Below are 26,101 nucleotides of genomic sequence, written 5' to 3'. Positions count from 1 at the left end.
ACCCGTCATGGCCACCGGCACAACACCTGCAACACAGGTGTAAGGTCACAACACACCCGTCATGGCCACCGGCACAACACCTGCAACACACCAGCCTCCGTCACCGACAACACCTGTAGGGCGGTAGACACCCGTGACTGTCCGGCCTCCTCCAGTTGTGAGGCTCGTCATATGAATATTTAAATACTGAAGACCTGAGTCCTGGGGAGTTGTCATGGAAGCCAAGGCTAACATTAAACAGTCAGATATGGTGACAGGGACACACAGATATAGAGGGAGAAGGCAAACATTATCCAAGAGTGTCGGAGGAAGTGGAAGACCTGCTTCTCAAAATGGGGCAAATGGAGGAAACACACCCAAAGTAATATCTGTAGGAGAAGGAAAGAGAGGTAACGCTCTGGCGTGGGTCATGTTTCGAGGTCAGACTGGAACAGTTGATAGTTGGGTATCCCTGGACAAGACGATATCCTAATTAGGGACAGAGCGGAGACTAACAGACAGGGCAGGGCGGTAAAAACAGACCTGTTAGTACAACAAGAGGAGAGATTGATCCATCCACAGTCACGGAGACAGACTGGCCAGAGGAAGGTAGACGGGCGAGTGAACGAGGAAAGACAGAAGAGTGCATGATCCCACACATCTTCGATTACAAACGACGACGCCTCGGAATTCTATTATATACACCTGTGGATTCAGACATCACTACATACAACTTAAACACCTGTTGTATATTCATGTACCTGCGAACACCGGAATCCTACTGACCACTTACAGTGCCGCACCTGTGGGTCAGAGACACACTTAGTGAGGTCACCTTAGGTTGTAGAAGTTTATGATTACATTTGTTATAAGAGATCACACACACACACACACACACACACACACACACACACACAGCCTCACCTCGTAGGGTATGTGGAAGCGACCGAGGAGGTCAAGGTTCATGAACATGCGGATGACACACTTGCACGTCTCGTCGTCCGTCAGGCCCGACTCACAGAAGTCAAAGCTGTGGGGAGGGAAGGTGTGTGTGAGTATGTTGGGTGGGGCAGGGGAGGGCAAGGTGAGTGAGGGTGGGAGAAAGGAAGGGAAGAACGTCATGAGGAAGAGGGTCAGTGAGGGACGGATAGGGTAAGACGGAGAAGTGATGACGTACACGTAGATGGGAAACTGAAGATGACATTGGGTTGGTCACTGACAAGAATTACCCTCATGTTATGATTGGTGATGAACAGCCTCCACCACTGACCACAACCTGGTTGTATCTCTTATTTGCGTCCTCCCTTTCCTTCTACTTTGATTCTTTTCCTTTCCTTTTTCGAATCCTATTACACCCATGCCGTTACGTTTGTAGTGTGTGTGTGTGTGTGTGTGTGTGTGTGTGTGTGTGTGTGTGGCCCTTTGAGGACTTCATCAGGACCCCCCCTAGTCCTGGCGGCCGCCCTGGGCAGGGGAGACAGGGCTGTGGGTCCCCCTCCTTCAGCGCCAGAAAGGTGTAGGCGACCCCTCACCACAGTCTATATGAAGTCAGAAATTACTTGCCGGCCGTAAACTCCTCATTAGGTAAACTGGTCGCATTTTAATGGAAGGTAAATATAATTGGCTCTTCATACGTGAAGATGGGGCGCCTGGGAGACGCTAACTGGGCGGGTGTTTAATGATTCATGTTGCTCGCTGTTTGATCACTCCGGGAAACCAAACTGTTATGGTTCAGTAACCTTAATGAAAACAACCTGACGATCCCTCTAAACTTGCAAGTCGAAATATTTACCATTTTATGTAGACAATTTTGAGTTTGTAGATGATGTTTTGATGGGAGTCCACATATATAATCGTGTGTGAGTAGTATTGAGTGTTTAGATGACGTTTTCATAAAAAAGATCAATGATTAACCTTTATTTTCCTACGCTTCACACATTCCAGATAATGAACCATTAACTTGAGGAAGGTACACACGTCTCACTTTGGTTAGGTGAGCTTCGACCGTGTCTGATAACTTGATAAGATTGACTTTAAAAATTTCGTTTGAGTCACGATCAGGTATTTGTCCTTCCGTTAATTTGATTAAGGTCTGTGTGATGTAGATTATATGATTATCATACAGTTTGGTGACCATTATAATGTGTTTTAGGAAAATGTTTTACCGTTTGATGAAACTTGTGTAGATAACTGGGATGTGAGTCATCTGTGAGGTAACCTCTTCTCTTGTTCGCCTGGGAGAGAAAAAAACCAGCTTTTTTGGACAGGAGTGGCGGGACACCACAAACATCCTGTTGACGTACAACCAGCACCAGCACCATCCTGTTGATGTGAGTCGTCAACCAGCACCATCACCATCTTGATGGTGATGGTGATGGTTGAGTGCCTTCAAGTGTCAAACATCATTATGGTGGTAGATCAGGATGATGGAAGTGGCTGACCCAAATAACTCTACGCATGTGACACGTTCCACACTCAGGTTGTGTCCTGCAGTCGTACCATGCTAACCCACCTACAAGTTATGTAGACTACATCGTAGAAACTGAGCCTTCCCGATCGTTACTAGAAAAGCCACCCAGAAGGGAACAGGACCAGCACGGCGGTTGTAAGAACCTGCTCAGCAGTGAGCAGTAGCTGAGGAGAGCACCAGTGAGCAGGCCACCGAGAACATGAGTGAGTAGGTCGTGCACGACTGGTGGAGGAGCCTTACTTATACAGGTCGAAGTCCTCTGCCGTGGGGATCTCTGTGGTGCGGAGTCTGTCTGTGTCGTCCTGCGAGGCGGTGGCGTGGTAACTGAGGCACTCCAGTGCCACCTGCTGCCGGGCCATCAGCCGACCTGTTGACACCAACCACATGTCACTCGTGCCACTCACACTACCGGTCCTCATTATCTCAGGGGTGGTGGTGACCTCATGCTCTCATACATATGTACTACCCCCCTCACACCATGAGTTACAGATAGTGTGACACTGAAGCATCCGAAACCATACGGCGTTGATGGATTAGAGTTGATCTGATAACACTTATGATAACACTGATTATATGAGTGTAATATAGATTATAATCCATGAAGAATATGATTATTAGCTCAGTATAATGGCTGTGTGTGTGGTGAGGGAGTTAGATTCAAGTAGTGACCAGGCTTGTGAGTACTCACAGACCTTCTCACAGACGCGTTTGTGGTGAGGAATGTGATACAGACAAGCCATCACCAGGGTGTGGTGGGCTGGTACTCACAGGCCTTCTCGTACACCTGAGTGTTCTGGATGCCCAGGCCGCAGAAGATGGCGAAGGCTTCGAAGGTGTTGATGTCGTGATCTGTGAAGTGGAGGCCGCTCTCCTGTGGGAGGGAGGAGTGAGGTTAACATGTGGAGGGCGCTATCCTGTGGGAGGGTAGAGGGAGGTTAACATGTGGAGGCTGTCCTCCTGGGGTTGGGGTTGAGAAGCTTGGCGTAAACTTGTGTGGTTGTGTTAAAGATTTTCCTTTTGATTGTTACTAAACTCGGTACACACCTTACGTCAAGCTATATACACAAGTTCCTCATCAAGTAATGTACGACGTATCACACTTGACGAAACTCACATCACTGTTGTCGAATTTAGGAAAATATTTGATGGCATTATATCTGAAATGTGGGTCATACGTGACTGCCGCGGGCAATGTATATATATATATATATATATATATATATATATATATATATATATATATATATACACACACAGATTTAGAATGATATGATGAAGTACAGACATTTTAACACCTGCCTTTTACCTTCAGAAATGCACATACTCTGACGTGAAAAGGTCCAAGTTAGTGAGGTTCTCGAGCATGGCAGGAGTGGGTACTTAGACTCTCGTGTGGTGCACCACTCAGCCCAGCTCACACTTGTTGCTCGTTGAAATTCATGTAAAAGTAAAATGTATTTCGTAGAACTTGTTTATACCTGAACCAGGGACCATGTTGAAGGAATTTACTCAAGCTGCTGCCTCTGTATTCCAGCGGCTATTACAGTCAGTTGGCCGATAGGGGGTCAACAGTACACACATGTTCCTTGAGTGCAGTAAACAACGGTAAACAACTGGGGGTCATCCTACCTTGTTGATCATCTGGGCCACACCCAGGATCCGCCTGGAGGAGTTGAAGATGGGGATGGTGAGGACACTGTGGGTGACAAGCCCGCCATCCTTCAGGGGCGCTCCCAGCCACTCCAGCACGTCGCTGATGTTCACCGTCTGGAGGAGGAGACACGAGGATTACTGGGTCGTAAGGATTAGTAGACTGCAAGGATAAGACCCGAGGAGTTGTGGATTGCAACTGTGGAGGCCCAGTACCTGTGTTCTTCAGCCTTAGTATTACTGTGATGGGGAACAACGTCTTTTTGAGGACTGGTAATAATGGGAACTGTGTGTGTGTGTGTGTGTGTGTGTGTGTGTGTGATTTGTTTCTGACATCACGTGTAGCCAGCTACGCAGGATCGTATTCCGAGATGGCACCCAAAGCTTCTTATGCTAAACGAAAAACGACTTCCAAATTATGTATGAAGCTAAGCTCCTCAGACCTGGTGAGAGAGAGAGAGAGAGAGAGAGAGAGAGAGAGAGAGAGAGAGAGAGAGAGAGAGAGAGTATAAATTAGTGCTACAGTTCCAGAACTCCCTACAGTCTCCCCTGAAGGTGAGCCGATCGCTGGCAGTCGATGATACAGGTGGCCATGTGTCATCCATGACAGCCAAGGACAGGTTTACCGCTGCCATCTGTCGCTTTATGTATTGTTTAACTGACTGTTTATTAGTGTGAAAGTTATGTTAGAAGAACAGGATTATCGTATACGTCTCATGTCTTGTAAAATGTCTGACACTGTTACATTTCTCAAAGCGACGGTTGTAACGGAATGATATCATAGATGAATAGCACTGCCGTCTGTCCTTTAATGTCATATTTCTTATTTGAACAACAGTTAAAATCACATATGATTACGTGAAGTTCGCCTCACACCCTTATTTACTCCTTGAATACGGTGATTCGACCTTTTGGTTAAGATGACCTGGCCTTTGACCTGACCTAGAAGGTTCAGGTGAGTGGCGCTGTGGTCGAGGGGTTCGACAGCTTGGTGGTGGTCAGGCAAGGGTGGTGCCGTGATGGTGAAGGTGTTCGGATAGCCGACACCACCAGACGGCTTTACCCTCCTCCGCCAGACTTCCCCAACTTCCCGCCGTTCATCTGGAACTTGAGGGTAAGTTCGTGAATAATGCCCCCGCACCGCCGGAAAGAAAACGACGTAAATTACAAATGAAGAATTGCCATACGAAGAAAAAAAAACAACCAAAAGTTTGTGTCTGAAGAGGTTTTGATCGAGGAGAGACCATAGGGAGGATGGCTTCCTTGATGTCAGGTGAAGTATCGTTGCCAGTGAGGGATGGGTTCCTGTACGTCCGGCAGGACGGACGGTGTCCTGGTCCGTAACATACAGTAGCCGGGAAAGTTGTCATGTCTGGTCCTGGGGCATGAGAGGCCGGGCGTGGCCCCCCCTACCTGAAGAAGGTGCTGCTCGAGGAAATGATTCTTAGCTTCTGTATATTTGACCAACTTGATATACTTCAGGGTTTGGTCAGTTTTGTCCGGGTCCACAGATGCTGGTGGAGCAGGCGGCGCCTCTTGACCAAGGTGCGAGTCCAGCTCCCCTCCTGTGGGTTGAGTCTGCCAGGGGAGGAGGGGGTTCCTCAGCAGTGGCAGCGGCTGCTGGCAGGAAGGTGTGTCCGTCCAAAACAGGAAAGTTATGGTACCTCTTATGGTGCCGTTTTCTTCCGGTGGTAGAAAGGGATGCCCATTCAGGAGAGACGGAAGAGTCCTTCCATCCTCTATGGAGTCGTGTCCCGGTAGAAAGGGGCGCTCATTCCAGGACAACCAGAGAAGGGTTGTCGTACAATGTCGCACCCAACGTGTGCGTGGTACAGACCGTATTACTTCCTGTGTCAGGAAGAAAGAAAAAGATGTATTTCTTGTCTAATCTTTTACATGAAGTTTATTGTTTGTTACGACTGACATCCCGTGGGTGGTTCTTCCTTTATCCACACATTTATCCCCCACATATTCGCCCACTCACACCCTTGGGAATACACCCCCACCCCCACACTTACTCACTCACTCAGTCACTCCAGCATTCACTAACGTTTGTCTACACACACACACACACACACACACACACACAGCTGGGATGATGCCGGGATCGATGGTGTGTGTAATAGAGGCAGCACTCACCTTTAACCTCCGGGAAAGTCCGGGGTTTGACAACCGGGACCGTTCCTCTTACGCCCGGACTCACGGTGCCGTAATACGTCTCCCCTGCCCCAACCCCGAAGCTCGTGCACCTACCTTCATTAACCAGTTAATCCGCTCATTAACGGCATCGTTCGCTCGTACATCCACCAGTACCATCTTTCATTCTGTATTCATGCCTTTCATATTTCTTGAATAACGATTAACATGTTACATTATGCATCCCAATATATATATATATATATATATATATATATATATATATATATATATATATATATATATATATATATATATATATATATATATATTACCTTTAATGGTTATAGTAAGTAATACGACCTAGTAGCGCTGGCCACAACCTGATCCTCCACACAAATTTCCAAACTCCTTTTTCGATCTTGGTTTTCTAGAGTCGTTCACCCGTGGGCTCGGCACGAGAAGTGACCCATGATGATGATGCAGCTTTAGGTGCTGGATCCCCAGGCCATGGTGGGTTCCTCCGGCCAGCTCCTGATCTCCTTTGCTGAGGATACCCAGACCAGGGAGGGATCCTGCCGCTCCCCAGGAGATCCAGCCAAGCCACAGCTTCCAATTTGCTGACTTTTCAGGACCATAAATCCCCACCACCCCCCACCATCACTGAGGCCTGACTCGGGATTGCGGGATATCCTGGGCATGAGTTTGCTGCAGGATGCGGATTATAGACTAGGAATCCCAAACTCTGGGTCGTCTGGCACGGGTGGGTGGCCAGCCTTCAGGGCTGTGGGTGGCCCACCTTCAGGCTTCAGATATCGGGTAGCCAACTTTCAGGGTAGTCAACTCTAGGTTAGGTTAGGTTTGGTTAGGTTTGGTTAGGTTAGGTCATGTCTGTGGGGGTCTTCGGCGTAGGGGTGTTCACGCCTCTGAATCGCAGGGGGAGGGTCTGGTCTGGACGTGGCTCGTCTCATGTTGGAGGATGTCTCCTGACGACGTGGCTCGTCTCATGTTGGAGGACGTCTCCTGACGACGTGCTGCTCGTCTTGTGTTGGAGGATGTCTCCTGACGACGTGCTGTTCGTCTCGTGTTGGAGGATGTCTCCTGACGACGTGCTCGTCTTGTGTTGGAGGATGTCTCCTGACGACGTGCTCGTCTTGTGTTGGAGGATGTCTCCTGACGACGTGCTGTTCGTCTCGTGTTGGAGGATGTCTCCTGACGACGTGCTCGTCTTGTGTTGGAGGATGTCTCCTGACGACGTGCTCGTCTCGTGTTGGAGGATGTCTCCTGATGACGTGCTCGTCTTGTGTTGGAGGATGTCTCCTGATGACGTGCTCGTCTCGTGTTGGAGGATGTCTCCTGACGACGTGCTGTTCGTCTCGTGTTGGAGGATGTCTCCTGACGACGTGCTCGTCTCGTGTTGGAGGATGTCTCCGGCCACGTCGAGGGAGAGTCTGGAATGATTCACATTCTTCATCATGTGATTCTGGTCCAGGCGCTGGAAACCTCCTGAGTCAATATTATATATTCTGTTGAAAGGTTTTAACTTTCGTATCTGTCTGGCTGATACCCTTCCTATCTTATAAAGTGTGTGTGTGTGTGTGTGTGTGTGTGTGTGTGTGTGTGTGTGTGTGTGTCAATTTATCACTTTCCATCTTGATGTACTGAGGTTGTGCATATGTGTGTGAGGTCATCTTTGACCCGGGGTGAAAGAATCGTTGTGGAAGTACTACATTTGGTAACTAACGCTTCTTATTGATCGAATATTCTAGCCACACATACACTCCCTACACTATCTCTGTATCTCACTCTCTCCTTCTCTCCATAGAAATGTTACCTTTGTGAGAGGCTTTTGCGTTGAGTTGGTAGTTCCCGTACATAAGGTTGACAGGGAGAAGTTCCAGTACGTAGAGGATTTGGATGAAATTGATTTTCCACATAAGTAAAGTGAATACAGTAATGTAATCTGCAGCTAAGGGGGGCTACATAATGACGAGGTCACATTGCCTGGTGACCTGACCAGATGAACTAGAAAGGTGGAGTTGGAAGTGACCGGAATGGATCTGGTGAATGAAACACATTGGTCACGGACGTAAGAAAAAGTTGGAACGGGTCCGGATAATGGGACAGACCGACCACTGGGACAGACTGGCGCCGTCCTGAAGATTGAAAAAGACCCGTAGTGAAGTGCCTGGCGTATTGACCTGAGGGGAGAGACATTGGCGCTGACCGGATGCGTGCAGGACACACACTCCTGACCTATCTTAACCTCCCTGACACGCTGACTTGCCTTATGGGGGACGTTCTCATGACCTGACGACCTGAATCATCCGAGGCACTGACTTGACCTTTGGAAGACACTTATCTGAAAGGTTACACAGACTGATATTAATGACCTCTCCTGTGGGAAGACCGGTAGTGCCTGGCGGAGGGACCAAGAACCGTTCTGCATGATGGAAGGGACTATCCTGTCTGATGGAGCAGACTGACCTGACTGATGGAAGGGACTGACCTGTCCGGTGGAACAGACGTAGTTAGCGAGGCGGGCGTGGACGGAGGCGGCCAGCTGGGCGGAGGAAGGCTGCGAGATGCGACACTCGCCCTCCCGCGACTGCAACTCGAAGGCCATGTGCACCGTCAGCGTCTCCGGCTGTCGGGGAGAGTGGCGGTGAGAGGAACACGAGGACTGATGATGAAAGGGAGAGGAGGGAGGGTGGTGGTTATTGGTTGTGGGAGGAAGAGTGTCCCTGGAGTGTAGGAGCGGGAAAGACGGGGCTGTGGGAGGGGGGAAGTGAGAGCTCGTGAGAGTAGCATGGCCCAGCGGTGAGACGAGCTGACACTGGGAAGGTAAGTCTCCATCATCAGCGTGTGGGTCTAGAGAAGCGAGGCTCCACGCTTCCTGTAAGATGGCTATATGTCCTGACGCACATACACATAGGGGAGGCAGATGGGGCATTGACCAAACCCTGGAATTGATGGACCATTGATGTACCAGGACAGGGAGATGGGGTAGGAGGGGCCGTCACTTTTTGTAGCGTACAGACAAGATCTTCATATCGTTTTAGGGAGAAACTAACTTCAACTTTAGGGAGCATAGGGGGACCTGGTGTGCTGGCAGATGGTGGCAGGTGGAGCCCTGATTTGCTTGTAAGAAATCATGGAAGACGGTATCTGACGGTGCTTTGAAACCCTGATCTACTGGAAGGGGAGCACAGAAGCCCTGATCTACTTGAAGGGGAGCAAAGTAGATCTGATCTACCGGTAGGGGGAGATGTAATCTACCGGTAAGGGAGGTGAGAGTAGATGTGTAGTGAGGGATTCACTCACCGGTATCTCCATCAGCTCCTCGGGGCTCGGGGCAACAGTCTGCAGGGAAGAGAGGAAGCAGTTTACTATCAACAACTTCCCAGATCATTTGTTATTAACATATGTACAGTGAATTGATGGTTACATAGAGTTATATGTACATATATTGACTTTTTCACATATATGGAAAATATTCATAATTACGGCACGTGTAGGGTGTGCATTAAAACGGTAAACCATATGGGTACTTGGGAAGCGGCTGGGTTTTGGCCTGAGTGCTTCGATGATGTGTGTGCAGGTTGTGGTGGTGTTGTGGTCGAGGTGTGAGGGAACCTTAGACACATCTGGTGAGGGATGGAGAGCGGGGGAGAGGCACGGATTGTGTGGTGCTGCACTGTATGGTGTGGGACGTATCCATCTTGTGTGGCGGAGTAGAAGGGTCATGTAAGGTGCGGGGCGGTAGTTACACGTGTGGTAGGGGAAGAGGTGACGACTGGTAGGGTGGCAAGGGGAAGTGGGTGAGAGCATGGAGAGTGGAGTGTGGGTTGGTAACTTACCTGTCTGATGACCAGCGTCTCGGCCGCCTCTGAGTTATCTTTGCTGCTCTTGTTGCCGTCCACGTCCTCATCTGTTGTCTGCAACACAACATGTTCCTTGTAACGCTCAACTCAAGAAACACTACAGTTAGCAGAGCTACCCTTAGTAACACTACAGTTGGCAACACCATTGGTAAAGCGACCCTCTTAGCAGTACACTTACAAACGTTACCATTATTAGTGTTTCCTTCACTGGTCAGTCACAGTAACAAACCCAGACCTTGGTTCATCGCAAGATTCCAGATCGGAAAACGAAGGACGTCTTCGACATCCCAGCTTTTTTTTTTTTTTATAAACTTACGAGGTCGTCCTTCGACCAGCACAGACTTGAGAAATGTGACGTCATGGTTAACAAAAGCCCCAAGAAATCAGACGACGAAGTTCATATTGTGTGGTCAAGATGGCCAGCCGACCATCGAAGACTTGGCCCACGCTATTGGAAACGAATTTACAATACCAGGAAAACTGGAATATGGGCAGCGATGTGGTCTTTGAGGACCTGCCTGATGTCGCACTTGCTGAGGAACCAATAACTGAGTGTTTTGTGACCACCTGACTTTATCTTTGACTCTTCCACAGAGAAAAGTTATGATCTTGTGACTCGTAAGAGATGGAGGCAACATGTGAATAACTCAAAGCGAGATTCAGTGTCATTTTCTGACGTGGTAATAAGGTAGTGTAACACAGTAATGTTTTTGATAAAAGCAGTACAAAAAACTCACTATATGGATGTATGTATACACGTATATCTTTACATACAGACGAGTGAATGTATGAAGTGTGTGTGTGTGTGTGTGTGTGTGTGTGTGTGTGTGTGTGTGTGTGTGTGTGTGAGTGTGTGTGGTACCTGCGGGTCCAGCAGGTACACGGAGCATCTCTCACACTTGAGCAGTTCGCGGGCCTCCGTCATGATCTTGCTCACCAGCCGATCCAAAGACGTCTGCTCCTCGAAGATCCCCCGCGCCAGCTGGAGCAGCAGCTGCCGGCACACAGGTCAGGTCAGGTCATCATCACTGGTAATGGTGGAAAGCCAGGTCATTGGTCAGGAGTAGTGTGTCTGTAGGGGGGGGGGAGGCAAGGTCACAAAGGTCAGGAGGAAGGGTGACCTGCATCCCCAGGGTGTGTTAGTGGCGGACCCGCAAGATGATTACATATGACCTTCAGTATATTATGTTAACATTATGCTGGTTGACCTCTTTCCTCTGTATGTGAATTAATGTAACGTATGTGTTCGTAAACAATGTAGGAAGAGTGGTAATCAGTCTGACATGACGTCAGTTTCTTAAGAGATGACACTTGATGACCTGGCGGGACGTATGAGTAAATAAGATACAATATTGTGAAGTCATTTACCACACAACAACCAGAGCTGACTGTACTGGTATGGCATTATCTTGTGATGACTCAGGCAGTGTTTCACAACCCGTGAGAACAACAGCAGCAGACGGACGGACGTACCTGGTTCCTCTTATATTCTCGCACTGACATATCGAAGAGCTGGGCGTTCTGGATGCCAATCCCGCAGAAGGTGAGGTAGCGGCGGAACACCTGGTCAAGGAAGCCAGAACACGGGTTAAACACGTCCCCGTTAAGACGAGGAGAGGTGGTGGTTCATGATGACACGTTGCTCATGGTCCGGAGGGAGAGGAAAGTATGTATATATATAAATGAGAGAGAGAGAGAGAGAGAGAGAGAGAGAGAGAGAGAGAGAGAGAGAGAGAGAGAGAGAGACCTGACAGACAGACAAATATTTAGGTTCTAACATTAGGGAGGAAGAGAAGAGAGGCAGAGGCTAAGACAGCACAGGAAACGCATGTATAGAACAGAATTATAAGACAATAACATCATGATTACCTCCATTACAACTTGTAGTAATCCCGTGTAAGACAATTTATGTTTGTTTCTCTGTTTAATGTGGGTACAGCCCTTTGCCACAGCAGTTGCATGAGCACTATCAGCGAACAATACACCGTACAGTGGCTTCCAGATCTGGTATTTTGTCTTAAACTGTCAGTTTAGCGAGCCCCAAGTTCTGTGGTCCTGCTGTTTATGTTGTAGGTATTGTGTCCTATGTTGTTACAACCTTTGGCTGCTGGTGATTCAGTAGTTGAGGCATGAGGGTGTGACCTGGACTGACCTCTACATCTTGCTTGGTGAACTCGTTGGTGCCGTTCTTCTTGTTGATGATCTCGGCGACGCCGATGACCTCGCCCTCGTAGTTGCAGACGGGCATACAGAGGACGCTCATGGTGCGGTACCCCGTCCGGCGGTCGATGCTCGCGTCGAACCTCGGGTCCTGCCGAGGTCGAGATCGTCAGGTGGGGGTGCGAGGGGGAGGTGACTATCGGGTCATGGTGTTATGTGGGGATGAACTCTGACCTCTTTTATGGCCTCTAGAGACACTTCCTTCACCTATATATGTGTGTGTGTGTGTGTGTGTGTGTGTGTGTGTGTGTGTGTGTGTGTGTGACGACCTACATGTACTGCACAGGGAGGGAGTTCTACACTCGTGGGGCCCCATCTCTTATACATTCTCTACTCTCATACAACTCCTCACATTCATGTATGCTGCTTGTGTGAACCACGTCCACTGTCACCTCATTTCTGATGTAGGAGGAGGAGGAGGTCAGGCCCGGAGCCTGGTAGCCAGGAGCCTAGTGTGGAAGCCTTCACTAAGGCTCACAGTAACACACAATGGGATGTTCGGGTCTTTGCCGTGACTCTTAATGAACTGGGTGTAGAGTGCCTTCTGGCCCGGACCCTGGCATTATAACCATGCGTGACGCTGGTGTTTGTTGTGTTGTGACCGGGGGGAAGAAGGTGCACAACCTCCAGTATGATCGTCTTCTGGACACTAAACCGATGTGTCCAGAGGCGCGTAAGTCATGGAGGATGATGATGTAGGAACTCGACCCGCCGCCTCGCCTCGCCTCGCCTCTGCAGTCAGAACCTCGCCAGCCGAGAGGCAGAGCAGTGTTCTGTCTGCACAATTATACACTTGACATTATTTTCCGAGAAATGAAATGTATTCACTGTTTAATCTTTTATTTCTTTTTTTTAATCATTTTCTCAGCCACGTGTCCTCAACTTTGCATAAGGAAAACAATGTCATGCTGCGTCCTTGGAAGATTTTGTCCAGGTAATTCTAAGAGTAATTTACATTATGGTTAATAATGACCCAGACAGAGGTAGGGTGGGGCACGTGGCCTGAGGGAGCAGGGGCTCCTACGCTGGGCGTCCTGGAAGGATAGCGCTGCGGCACCAGCTGCAGGAAGCTGGTTGAACCTGACCTTAGTCCCTGACCTGACTCGTCTAGGACCCCCCTCCCCCCCCTTCAGCGGTCAGCAGGTCACGTAGGACGTAATGACCACACCGGCCCCAGTGGCCCTCCCCTGTGTGGCACACTTACTCTCTCCTCTCACCATTTTTACCTCTGGCGTCACCCGTGCGTAACACACTCTCTCTCTCTCTCTCTCTCTCTCTCTCTCTCTCTCTCTCTCTCTCTCTACTCCAGCAGTAGCGGACGAACAATTGACGAGGCTTTTAAGGAAAACTGCTGGCGTTTCCGGTAATGTGTATTTATAACTGTGAAATGCGTGGCGCTGAAAGACTGCTGTCGCTCTTATGTTGGCTGGGGCCTGAGCTCCTGCCGGCGCTCAGTGAGCGTCGGGGCTCTGCTCTCCTGCTGGCGGTCAATGGTTATAAGACCTGAGCGGTGATTACACTGGCCTGGCCAGGGATCAGTGGTTACCGGGACTCAGTCGTCCCCCACCGCTAACCCTGTGATAAGTCCAATACTTACAGGGCGAGGTGTGTGTGTGTGTGTGTGTGTGTGTGGTAGGAAATAAGTGGCGGTGGTGTGTAGGATGGGAAAGAAAATCGGGTGTGGACGACTAGAGAGAGAGAGAGAGAGAGAGAGAGAGAGAGAGAGAGAGAGAGAGAGAGAGAGAGAGAGAGAAGAGAGGATAAAGAAGGGAAAAAGATGGAAGGAGAAAAGGAAGGTGAAAACCAAGAAATGTTTTCTCAAGAACTGTTGTTGTAAAACAGGTTTACGTTGTTGATTGTCGTGTCACGTCTTCATCCATCACGTTTGTCGATTTTTTTTTTCGTGTTAGCTTGAGCCAGGTACCCATTTTATTGAGCAACCCCCTAGAAATGGATGAACAGCTGGGTTGACAGTGGACAGTTTGCCGCAACCAGGATTCGAACTCATGCATTCGACCCTGGTGGGGCTGCCCGTGAATGCGTCACGGCCAGTAATGCTCACCGCTACGCCACGGAAATTGCGTCATGTTCCGTCCGCGGACGTACATGATGGACGGGGTTACACGTCGTCTGGGTCAACGATAATTAGCCTCTTGAACGAGCCTCTGCCTGGCAGTGTTGAGCATTGGAGAGTCTGATTACCTGCCCGCCCGCCCGCCCGCCACCTCACACGGCAGCCTTTACCTAGCCACAGGCTCCTGTACCTCCTACCGTTTATGATCGTGCTGTTACTACGGGTATAGTTATTTTGCGACCGCCTGTAACCCAAGGTTAACTTTGTTACGGTCGTGGTATGAATCCTCACGCCATGATGTTTACTTCGTTACGATCATTTAGCCTCACAGTAACAGCCGGTAACATCTGCCATCCAGACGCCCTGCTCTGCGTGGGGTAATTGGAGTGTGCCATAGTATTCCATTTCCTCCTCCTGCCCGTCTCCAGGCAGCTCAAGCTTAGCGGATGTGGAGCCAGAGCCTGGAGTATCATTAAGCTTGTCATTAGCGTAATTATGGCCATTCACGATACTTGCCCGCCCCACTGTTGCTAAACCCGGCTACATGTGCAGGAAAAGCCGTGTGAGGCAATTATTGGCTCTCTCTCTCTCTCTCTCTCTCTCTCTCTCTCTCTCTCTCTCTCTCTCTCTCTCTCTCTCTCTCCTCGCTGTGCTCTTCGGTGTGTAGGTTTTCCCTTCTCTGTCTCCATATCTATACCTGTCCCAGCATCTTTCCCTTCTCTGATCTCCTCGTCAGAAAATCACCAAAGCAACTTTTGGGTGTTGGTGACCAAGGGAAGAGGGGCGTGTCGCTACTGAGCTGAGCTACGTCCAGCGTCACGTTGGCAGCACACCTCAACCCTGCTACAACATCACGAAGATTAAAAAAGGCAGATAGTTTATGAGTTTCATATAAAAGGCAATCTATGAGTAGCTAAGTTGTGGAGTTAACGACTAAACTACATTGTGCCCCGAGTAGCGTAAGTTGAAAAATATGAGTTTATTTTCTTGATTACTTCTCGTTTGCTACTGTGGCTGGGTTAAAGTGTTCCCAGCACTCAGTGGATTGTAGCTGAGTGGTTGTGGGGTTGAAGTGTTCCCAACGCTGAAGAGGTTCCTACCTACCTTCTCCATGTTCTGAAGCTTCGAGATAAAACAGAAGACAAACGAGGGACGTCCTCAGCGGCCCGGGTCTTCAGTATTCAAGGGTAAAGCAGTTGACACATAAAGAATATCTCGCTCTGTTCGCCTTCCACACCATCAAGACAAACGCACCATCGTAACAAGAAAGAATTTTCCTCCCTGGCCTCGACCTTAACTTCCCAAATAAAAACAGTAGAAGGATCACCCAGGAATATCCTGTGTCGTGGGACTTCCTCACCCCTCACAGTATCTACTGTCCTACCTGGTAGGCGTCCTTGATGTTGATGATCTCTTTGGTGTTGGCGACGTGCCCCACGATGCCCACGCCCCATGGCAGCAGGATCTCCTTCTCGGCAGCGTTGGAGAGTGCGTCCTCCAACACTGTTGGTGGAAAGCGTCGTCAGTGGTGTGGTGTAGCCCTACCTACAAGGTCTCGGCAATATTCGTAAACTATTTTGTCTGCTCGAAAAAATCACATACATCTGCAGGATACTACACAACCGTTAATGATGCAGGAACAGTTGTATTTCCCTTCAACTGTTCAGTAAGATGTTGGGTTGTATGAGTTTGGTGAAGCAAACCTTAACCATATCATCGAGAGAAGACAGAACCTTTCCTGACGTACCCTACTGGCTGCTGCTGTGGCTGATGATGTGTGAAACCAAATTGGACTGAAAGATATTTCTGAATTAATTAGTGACAAAAGTTTCCTACCCCTGTTGATTGAAGCATGGTACTTGTTCAATTACTCTGGCGTTAATTAACTCTAGTACGATTAATTGGTCTTTTGACACGTTGAATATCTGGTTCTTGTGTGGCATGGAAATTTAAAGCCGCTCTAAGGGATTCTTTGTTTTTCTATGTCAGTAAATCATTGTTTACATTGTGATATTAATGTTGGCATCTTCCGCGAGAGTCAAGGACCCGATTGTTTCGTAACGTTTAGGTCAGACTAATGCTTGAGGCCGCCTTAGCTTGGCTTAACAACCACAACAAGGTGTGAGGTAATAGCCAGTGTTTACTTTGATTTCCGTTTGTAATTGTTTAGCGACATCGGTTGATATTAGAACGAACATGGCAGTCTACGTTGATATTAGAACGAATATGGCAGTCTACGTTGATATTAGAACGAACATGGCAGACTACGTTGATATTAGAACGAATATGGCAGTCTACGTTGATATTAGAACGAACATGGCAGTCTACGTTGATATTAGAACGAACATGGCAGTCTACGTTGATATTAGAACGAACATGGCAGTCTACGTTGATATTAGAACGAACATGGCAGTCTACGTTGATTGTATACTGTCAGGTTATCCTGAGTTCCTGTGGCGACCATTAAAGCTTATATCCACGACCCGTGGGTCGACCCTCACTCTCCACTACTCCACTGTTCACTACCACTTATGCTAGACACTACACACGCCGCAGTCCACCATTGTTCCACTACTCCACTGTTCACTACCACTTATGCTAGGCACTACACACGCCGCAGTCCACCATTGTTTTATTGTAAAACCCTCACTGTCGACCACATCCCTTCTCGTCGAACACCGTCGTTCGACACCCCCCCTCCTCCCCGTTCGACACCTCCCCCCCCTCCCCGTACCTGTATCGACGGTGACGTCGAAGAGCTTGGCCACGAGGCACCGGTTGTGACGAGGGCCCTGGGCGAGGAAGAGGGAGGCGCGGTCAGCGTGGGTGAGGTGGCCCACGTTGACCAGGATCTTGTGGCACAGGGTGTCGATGTCCAGCTCCGTGCTGATGTCTCGGATCAGCTCCATGAAGAGTTCCGGCTCCGTCAGGCGCTCCACCTGCTCACGAGGCAGAACATGAGTGTTGTGCTCCCCTTCACCGGCGTGAAGTCATGAAAGTATTATGAACCTGTTGATGGGGTGAAGATAGTCATGTCTTGATTAGTTAATGATCCTGAATTTGTAATGGTATAGAGGATAGAGACAGGAGTGGATGGGAAGAAGAGCTTATGTTGGCCAGAGACGAAGCTGGTGTACCGCAAGGCTGTCTTTTGGCCCCTGGATGATTTATTCTTAACTGGTTGGTGATGTCTGGGACGTCATGGTAAACAGTATACTTAAAAAGGTTAAAAAAGATGGAGAGAAGTGCAACATCCATGCGCTTGGCCAGCCTGCAGTGTTGGAAACCCCATCATGGTGACGGGAACGAAATTAATTATGAAATGGACCAGTTTGCAGTTGGGAGAATGAATAATTAGAAATAGGATTGTGTGATGGAAGCATAGGATAGGGAAGAATGAATAGTAAAGACGGTGGAACCATGGGACGATGTTGCCATTTGGGAAGACGTCGTGAAAGAAGATAATCACGTTCATCACAGACTGTATGTATGAAACTTGTCATAAACTGTTATTTTTGTTGACAACTTTAGCTTTCTTCACATTCATTAATATTGATCGTACATCAGTCACTCGTAATGTATCAAGAGGCAGGCTTGGTGTACATCATGCAGTTGGTCATACACACCTTCTTTGACTTTTTGCTCTTGGGTGAGAGCCAGGAACTGATGGAGTTCCTTCTGCTGGGGTAGGTGTAGTTGGCCACCAGGTGTTGGTTGTCGGTGGGTGTGCCTGAAGGAGGGGTTTCCCTGTTCTCCGAGTCCCAGGACCGCCCTAGTTGGTCCGTCTGCAGGAGGCTGCGCCCGCCTCTCAGGTTTCTGAAGGCCTGCAGGTGGAGGAGCATGTACGTCCTTAAAGGTCCTGATGACTTGTCATGGGCAGGAGACGAAACTTTATGGATGAAATTATTCATTTTGTAAAGATTGGGGAATGTGAGTCGAGTTTAAAAGAACCTAGTAAGTAGTATTGCTATGTACTGATACACATATTACTCCTGCTGCTGCTGCTGCTTCTACTGACACTAAACGTACTGAAACTGCTACTGTTACGCTGTTAGTGGGAACAAGTGCTACTACTTCTGATATAGTAACGATCACTAATGATGATAATGAAAATGATTAAAATATAGTGCTAGTGTAAGCCCTAATAATGATTGTATTGCGGTCGGTTTACGACCATCATTGATATTTCTCCCTTATCTTCTACAGATGCTGCTGCTCCTGCAGCACAAGGTAAGTGACACTTCAAGTCATCGAGGGAGCACAGCGCGCCAGGTGACAGGTACGTCCACTGTTTCGTTTTCCTGTTATGAAATGTGGGTTAGTAAAGATGTCTGTTACTTTCCGTCGTGGCAAGCAAGGAAGGCAGACACTACGGCAATATCTCGACCTAGAGTGAGCCGGAGTATTATTACCCAGCTTGACCTCTGCATCATGACCAGAGTGTGGACTTTTCCAGGGCTCTTACCCCCGCCTGCTGTCCTGATTGTTCCCTCGTATCAATTAAGGAGTGTCTCCATGTAACTACAGGTGTTTTACCCTCCTGTTGAATATGGTGGTCACAGCGCCTGGTTAATGCAGGTGTTGAGGCCCTTCAATAACGACGGCTTCATAACCCGCTTGAATATGAGCACCATAACCCACGAGTTAATGCTCCTATCATGGACATTTCCCCAGCATGGCTGCATAAACACCCTCTCATGTTATTAGTTTCAGGGTGTAAAGATCCTGTTTCTTATTGGTCAGGACGACAGTATAGCCTTTTCTGTCATAGAGGCTTGTTTATCATTAATCCCCAGTTATCGGGTATGAGGGTTATGCTTGTTAATCCCCAGGTGTAGGGTATACCGCTTCTATTCTCATTAATCCCCAGTTGTGGGGTGAAGCTTATACTACATTAATCCCCAGTTGTGGGAATTGAAGTTTGTATTAACTCAATCCCCAGTTGTGGGACATAAACCATGTACTCACATTCCAAGTGTTTGTGTCAAAATGGCATGTCTTTGGAATACTGTAACCTTCGTCAGTGTGAACCAAGTTCCTGACAGTTCCTGACCCATGTGTCTGGATGTCGAAGCTCTGGCTACAGCAGACTCCAGAGGAAGGTCATCACACACCTGGCATTAGGGTATCAGGAAACCCTCGATCCCAGTTGGCAGGATGTGAGAGTGGCCTTATTTCTGTACTCATAAGTGCCAAAGCTCAACCATTTTGTCTGTTTAAGGATCATGCAAGCCTCTCCTACCCTTGTCTTGGGCAGAGAGTGCGGGGAAGACTCCGATGCTGGTCTGATGGGTCAGGTTGGGGGAATGACTCCAAGTGTCTCCAACAGACGCCAATATTTCTACTATTCGGTAATTTTTGGGAATGGTCTCCTTCCCAATTGTTGGGATGTCGGAGCACCTTGCTTTCCAAATCTTCCGTGAGTCAGATTACTCCTAATTCGTTGGTAGAACATCAAGGTTTTAATTCTCATCGTTTCGACAGTTGTCAAGTACAAGCGGGCATACGAGAGGACCTGGCAAATCAGGTAGCACCACGCCACAGTGACCGAGAACCTGATCCAACAGCATTGACTATAACTCTTTGTGAGACACTGTTGTGTCATATCCTGAGGAACACAACTGTCGAAACGTTGCAAATTAAATCCAGATTGGCTGCTCATGTTTCATTGCTACATTGCCATTTATATGTATCGGTGTGAACAATATATGTTGAAGCAACCCATTCAGTCTCTGATAATAATTGTCAGGAAGCAAGTGCAGGGGTGCTGCTTGGAAGGGAGGGGCATACATGATGAATCATGGTGGGTTGGAGGGATGTGTTTCCTTGGGGAGCTGGGGAGGGCGGCATGTGAAGCTGTCCTCGTCTGGGGATCGGTAATCTATGTTGAATTTCCGGTTAGACATGGGAGGGTGGGTCATGTGAGGCATGTTGGAGGTGCCTCTGCAAGATTGGGTGGATGTGATCGGGACTTGACTGGCGAGGGTCGTTGTTAGACCACAAGTTTTTTTGTTTTTTTTCCTTGATGAGTATGAGTAACTGGCTAGAAGTACTGTTGAGGTTATGAGGGAGGCGGGAAATACCCAGGCTGGCGGTCACCTGCACACAGGTCTCGACCCTGCCCACCTCAGGTTCTCACTCCCCTCACTACCATCACTACGTCCGTCGCACTACCATCACTACGTCCGTCGCACTACCATCACTACGTCCGTCGCACTACCATCACTACGTCCGTCGCACTACCACCACTACCATCACTACGTCCGTCGCACTACCACTACCAGTATTATCACATCTATCACCGTCCTATACCACCCACACCACTTACAGCCATGGGGGTCCTCTCCCTCAGCCACCTTTCGACCACATGCGGGTGGCGGTCCAGGTAGGCCTCCACCTGTTCCTCGGCCAGGTCAGGGGTCAGGCCTCGGTCACTGGGAGGCGACATGCCCGAGGAGAAGCTTGGGCTGGATGACCTCGGGCTCTGGGCTTCATCTGGGGGGGCAGAGAAACGTGGCAGGTTATACCGTATGCAGCATGATCATAAGACCTTCATGAAGGTGGAAAATGTATCGATTGTTGGAGGTGTATGTGTGTGTGTGTGTCCGTTGTTAAGAAACAAGGACATGCGAGTTAGTCAGTCCAAGTGAGTATGACTTGAATGCCATGGGTCAGGTGGAAAGGTAAAAGTGTGAGTCGAAGTCAAATTTGGGTGATGTGTTTACGAATGTGTGTGCGTGTGTGTCTTGACTAACACATCAGTTTAACAGTCATACCTGATGCAGCATAATACTTATGGTAACTAATTATATATATATATATATATGATAAAAACGCTGCCCTGGTATTTTAATTATTGCCAAGTATATACAAATACCGTATGTATTAGGTACAGTGGAGCATATTATTTTAATGAAATTTTCCTCGAGTTCTTTCATGGGAAGTTACAAGCGGGAAATTAATTTCCGTGGAATGGAAATTTCCGTGGAAATACCTTGTCTGATATGAGCGGAATTCCTGGTTGTGATAATGTTTTTGGCCCCTTAATATCATCCATCAGTTTATTATATGAGTATTATCATGTTATTAATGGCAGAGTAAGTAATGCATATTACGTAAATGATCAAATGATTTATTAATTGAAATTACTTAGGATGAGGCACCGAATTAACGAGTTATGCTTGGATGGGAGGAGGAGGAGGATGGTTATGTAGTACAACCAGAGGGTTATATTATAACTCTGGTTCTTGAATGGTAAGATAACATGGTTGATGTAGTGTCATCCACAGTCGACGTCTGTTATCACCAGTGATCAAGTAACGTGGACGTGTGGTGGAGCAAGGGAGGTCTGGGAGCCGTCCAGACACCCAGGTGAATATTGTGTGTGTAGGAGTTTTCCCTGTCGTATGTGGCTCGGTTATAACCAGACGTGGAACCGCTGTGGTGAATGTGTGACTGTACCAATAACTGTGGCTGTCTGTGAGTGTGGATCCAACAAATACTTGGCCGGTTGCTGCAACGGTCACTGTAAACAAGGTGTTACCCCTGCTTTGCCGTTTTCTATCATAAAATTGGTGCAACGTTTTCTGTATTAGTTCGAGGGTAAACTGCTCGTTATTCTTACCTTTAGATGGCACGACATTATTATTATTATTATTAGGAATGTTACTTGATAATGAAAATAATAGCTAGAAATACGGCCGTGATAATAACAGAATACAAAAGACAAAAATTGAATGATAGGATCTTCTGTTATAAGGGACACTTGTTCCCTCTTATGTGTGTGTGTACAGAGCTTGTGGGTACCGGCAGGGAAGGGGAGTCAAGATGCGCCAGGTCGTATATAGAGGGAGAAGGAGCCGGAACCGGAACTTTACTCGTTATGACGGGCGAAATACGACCGTGACTTAAAAGGACTGAAGAAGGTTGAGATGTGGTCGGCCGAGGCTGTGGGATCCGCCGATATTGTCGTAGGAAGTGATATTATTTGGAAGTGTGGTGATGTATGGTAGCGCCAGGGACAGTGTTGGAGGGAGAGGGAGTTGCTGTCAACAGACAAGAAGAGGTATTGTCCTGAAGACAGACATGGGATGGAAGGGGACGTGTTTGGTCACTGCAGCTTCGAGGATAACCAGTCGTCCTCCCCTTGTCTGCGGTTAGCTAACTGGGTGTTGATAGAGCATCATTTTACTCCCTTCATATTTAGGTTTGTTTGTTGTGGTTATGCTTCATCTTGGTTATACTTGATAAAACTGAGACTAGTGATACTTCAGAGACCTGAGGAACATTTCTAAAAATGTTTCATTTAATGACTGGTAGAAGTGTGCTGGTACAGGTGACTTTAGTTATGTGTTGGTGTAGACGATGCTAGAGTGATGATGTTCCTGGAGCATTTACTTATGGTTCAGAAACCCAGCATGAAATATAGACGGTAACGTGACGTAAGGCTCTGACCTGTGTTTATGGAACAGATGGGCAGGGAGACTTCTGCCTCGCCGTCAGGCTGGGGTGAGGTCACCAGTCTGGCCGGTGACCCGAAGCTCTCCCGTCTCAGGTCAGTGTGTGGGGTGGCTGACGGTGGTGACTCGGTCGGGGAGTTCCGCTGAGGTGGGCGAGTGTTGTTGTTCTTCGTGGTCGTCTGATTGGGAGAGGTCGGTGAGGGTCCTGTCGGGGAGGGTCCATTCTGGGAAGGCTTGGTCGGTGAGGACCCGGTCAAGGAAGACTTGGTTAGTGAGGGCCCGGTCGAGGATGGGTCATTCGGCGAGGGCTCGGTCGGCAAGGGCCCAGTCGAGAAAGGCTCAGTGGGCGAGGGCCCGGTGGGCGAGGGTTCAGCCGGGGGGCTCATGTCATCATCGGGACACGGGGTGATGGGTAGGGCATCGAACTCGTCGTCAGGGTTCTCAGGGCCCGAGTCCTGGTCGAGGGAGTCGAGCTGGGTGGTGTCGGCGTTGTCTGGCGTGGCGCAGAAGAAGCGCGAGTCGCACACGACGGTGGTGGCCGAGCTAGCCGTCGTCTCACCGTCCTCTGTGAGGCTCTCTGGATCCAGTCCCATCTCGACGGCGTCCATCGCGAGGCTCGGGGGCGGCTGGGTCGGGTGGTGGACGTAGGCGCGGCCGTTTTGCGTGACCGAGGCCCAGGAGACCTCAGACGCCCTTGAGTTGGTGTCGGAGCTCCTCAGTAGGTGAGGGTGAGGGAGTTGAGAGGTGTGGTGGTCGACATCCGCCTCACCCTGGCCCTCCATACCGTGGGAAGGACGTCGTCCTGCTGCCGTGAAGACATGCCCCACACCTCATCCGCGCCGCCTCCGCCGCTGCTACGACTGCTACTGCGTCTCTCCCGCCCTCCCGGCGACTCCAGCCAGCATAGAAGCTACATCAGGAGGGGATCTTTTCCCCCCAGCCTCCACAACCCACGCTGTGAAACTGTCTTCACCGTAAAACCGTCTTACTTTACCTCCCACGTTCCTTACCCCCTTGCACTTTTTTTCACTGAGGTTTATGCGTTGCTCAACTTAGGTTCCTTGTTATATATCTTTGTGGTCATGTTTCTTGTGCTTGTTTATGGATGTGAATTCGTCTGTTGCCGCCACTCACTCTTGTCACCTTCAGTATCACAGCTTTGCATCAGTGCCGCTGGTCAGCCTGAAAAAAGAAAGGAAACATGAAAATTTCACATTATGATGTAGAAGAATATGACATGAAAAAGTTTACAGGATAGAATTGTGATTTAAACTTTATGAGGTGGGTAGAAAACTTTGACACAGACAAGAGCCACATCAAGGCCGGGCCTTAACAGAAATATAGATCGGTTAATGAAAGGGAAAAAGAATTGACAAGGAAAAATATTTACGAGTTTTGGAGGAAATGGAAAACCTGTTTTTTATGATGAGACGGTCCAAAGTTTCGAGTTGCAGGGAAAGAGTTATCAAATCGGCCCACCCTTGAGTTTCCAGTGGCCACACAGTAATCATGTGACGCAGCAACTTGCCGAGTATTGGTAGGATGTAAACATCAAACTTGATAATGTGGACATCATGACAGTCAATTGAGCATTGCCGTAAACATGAGTGCAGCTATTTTCTTGCTTGTTGGTGGGTTAGAGATGCGTCATGTTCATATGTATAGTTGTGGTCTGTACTTGTTGTCTGGTGAGCCGAATTCTCCTGTTGATGCTGTGTTTATTGTTGTCCTGGGTGGTGATTATGTAGACAAAGTGAATCATGTTCTGATATTCTATTTACGTTGAATGTAAATCAAGCTATAGGCTCGAACACGAGGAATGAGAAGCATAACACACACAACACACACACACAGGGTGTCAGGAGGGACGCCAGGAAGCATTTGTGTTCCGCTACGTAGTTGAGGACTCGGGGATCGAGCTTGGTGAAGAGAAACTAGATAACTGAACCATCGGAAAAATTCAAAAACCGCTACCTCGCTAATGCGGGTAATGGCGAATAGTCTAAAAGAAAAGAAATATATATATATATATATTAATATATATATATATATATATAGTATAAATATATCCCACACGCTCTTCGTGTGAAGTAGGACGATGAAAGGCGCCACAAGTGGCCATCGTGAATGGTTTATGTCCTTGCTACTAATGGACCCGGCCTGCTGGGCCGTGCACACAGGGGGTCTCTCTCTCTCTCTCTCTCTCTCTCTCTCTCTCTCTCTCTTCTCTCATCTCCCATCTCTCTCTCTCTCTCTCTCTCTCTCGTGCCGTACCCCTCCGGAATATCTTACCTCAGGTAATACCCTAGACGACGTAGGGTTTTGTGTGGGTCCCGAGCAAATATGATGTATCCCGGAAGGAGCCGGCAGGTGTGCTGCTGGGGCGGGATACGAAGGAGACGTACGTTAGTTGGGCAGCTGCTAGGTGAGGGGACTCACTATTGGTGCTACTGATGGTGAGGGGACTCACTGTTGGTGCTACTGATGGTGAGGGGACTTAGTGTTGGTGCTGCTAGATGGTGAAGGGGACTTCAGTGTTGGTGTCAGCTGATGTGTGAGGGGACTTAGTGATTTGGTGTCTGCTGATGGTGAGGTGACTCAGTGTTGTGCTGCAGATGGTGAGAGGGGACTTAGTGTTGTGCTACAAGATGGTGAGGGACTTATTGTTAGTGCTACTGAGGTGAGGTGACTAGTTTTGGTGCTACTGATGGTGAGTGGGACTTAGTGTGGTGCGACTGATGTAGAGGGAACTCATGATGGGTGCTACTATGGTGAGGGGACTTAGTTGTTGGTTGCAGCTGATGGTGAGGGAACTCAGTGTTGGTGCTGCTGATGGTGAGGGGGACTTAGTGTGCTACTGATGGTGAGGGGACTTAGTGTTGGTGCTGCTGATGGTGAGGGGACTCAGTGTTGGTGCTGCTGATGGTGAGGGGACTTAGTGTTGGTGCTGCTGATGGTGAGGGGACTCAGTGTTGGTGCTGCTGATGGTGAGGGGACTTAGTGTTGGTGCTACTGATGGTGAGGGGACTTAGTGTTGGTGCTACTGATGGTGAGGGGACTTAGTGTTGGTGCTACTGATGGTGAGGGGACTTAGTGTTGGTGCTACTGATGGTGAGGGGACTCAGTGTTGGTGCTGCTGATGGTGAGGGGACTTAGTGTTGGTGCTACTGATGGTGAGGGGACTTAGTGTTGGTGCTGCTGATGGTGAGGGGACTCAGTGTTGGTGCTG

At 48.6% G+C, this 26,101-nt stretch overlaps 2 protein-coding genes across 5 annotated transcripts in view; one reads left to right on the top strand and one right to left on the bottom strand.

Annotated features, from left to right (window-relative positions):
- The window catches only part of LOC139763286 (uncharacterized), a 407,190-nt gene that overhangs the window by 103,963 nt on the left and 277,126 nt on the right, over positions 1–26,101 (top strand). For all 3 annotated transcript variants that reach the window (XM_071689247.1, XM_071689249.1, XM_071689245.1), the window contains one exon: positions 18,620–18,643. In XM_071689247.1, the coding sequence (XP_071545348.1) occupies positions 18,620–18,643 (24 nt within the window). The remainder of the gene's footprint in view (positions 1–18,619; positions 18,644–26,101) is intronic.
- The window catches only part of Pde6 (phosphodiesterase 6), a 160,033-nt gene that overhangs the window by 16,846 nt on the left and 117,086 nt on the right, over positions 1–26,101 (bottom strand). For both annotated transcript variants that reach the window (XM_071689239.1, XM_071689238.1), the window contains exons 3-17: positions 22,868–24,054; positions 20,742–20,908; positions 18,040–18,237; positions 17,148–17,352; positions 15,798–15,916; positions 12,272–12,430; positions 11,593–11,682; positions 10,982–11,113; positions 10,096–10,173; positions 9,560–9,598; positions 8,745–8,882; positions 4,079–4,216; positions 3,218–3,320; positions 2,690–2,816; positions 904–1,009 (exon numbers count right to left, since the gene is read on the bottom strand). In XM_071689239.1, coding sequence (XP_071545340.1) covers positions 904–1,009; positions 2,690–2,816; positions 3,218–3,320; positions 4,079–4,216; positions 8,745–8,882; positions 9,560–9,598; positions 10,096–10,173; positions 10,982–11,113; positions 11,593–11,682; positions 12,272–12,430; positions 15,798–15,916; positions 17,148–17,352; positions 18,040–18,237; positions 20,742–20,908; positions 22,868–23,654 — 2,586 coding nt within the window. In that variant the 5' untranslated portion in view covers positions 23,655–24,054. The remainder of the gene's footprint in view (positions 1–903; positions 1,010–2,689; positions 2,817–3,217; positions 3,321–4,078; positions 4,217–8,744; positions 8,883–9,559; positions 9,599–10,095; positions 10,174–10,981; positions 11,114–11,592; positions 11,683–12,271; positions 12,431–15,797; positions 15,917–17,147; positions 17,353–18,039; positions 18,238–20,741; positions 20,909–22,867; positions 24,055–26,101) is intronic.

This window comes from Panulirus ornatus, chromosome 46 (genome assembly GCF_036320965.1).
Source record: "Panulirus ornatus isolate Po-2019 chromosome 46, ASM3632096v1, whole genome shotgun sequence".
Classification (NCBI taxonomy): domain Eukaryota; kingdom Metazoa; phylum Arthropoda; class Malacostraca; order Decapoda; family Palinuridae; genus Panulirus; species Panulirus ornatus.
This window is presented reverse-complemented; position numbering and strand designations above follow the sequence as displayed.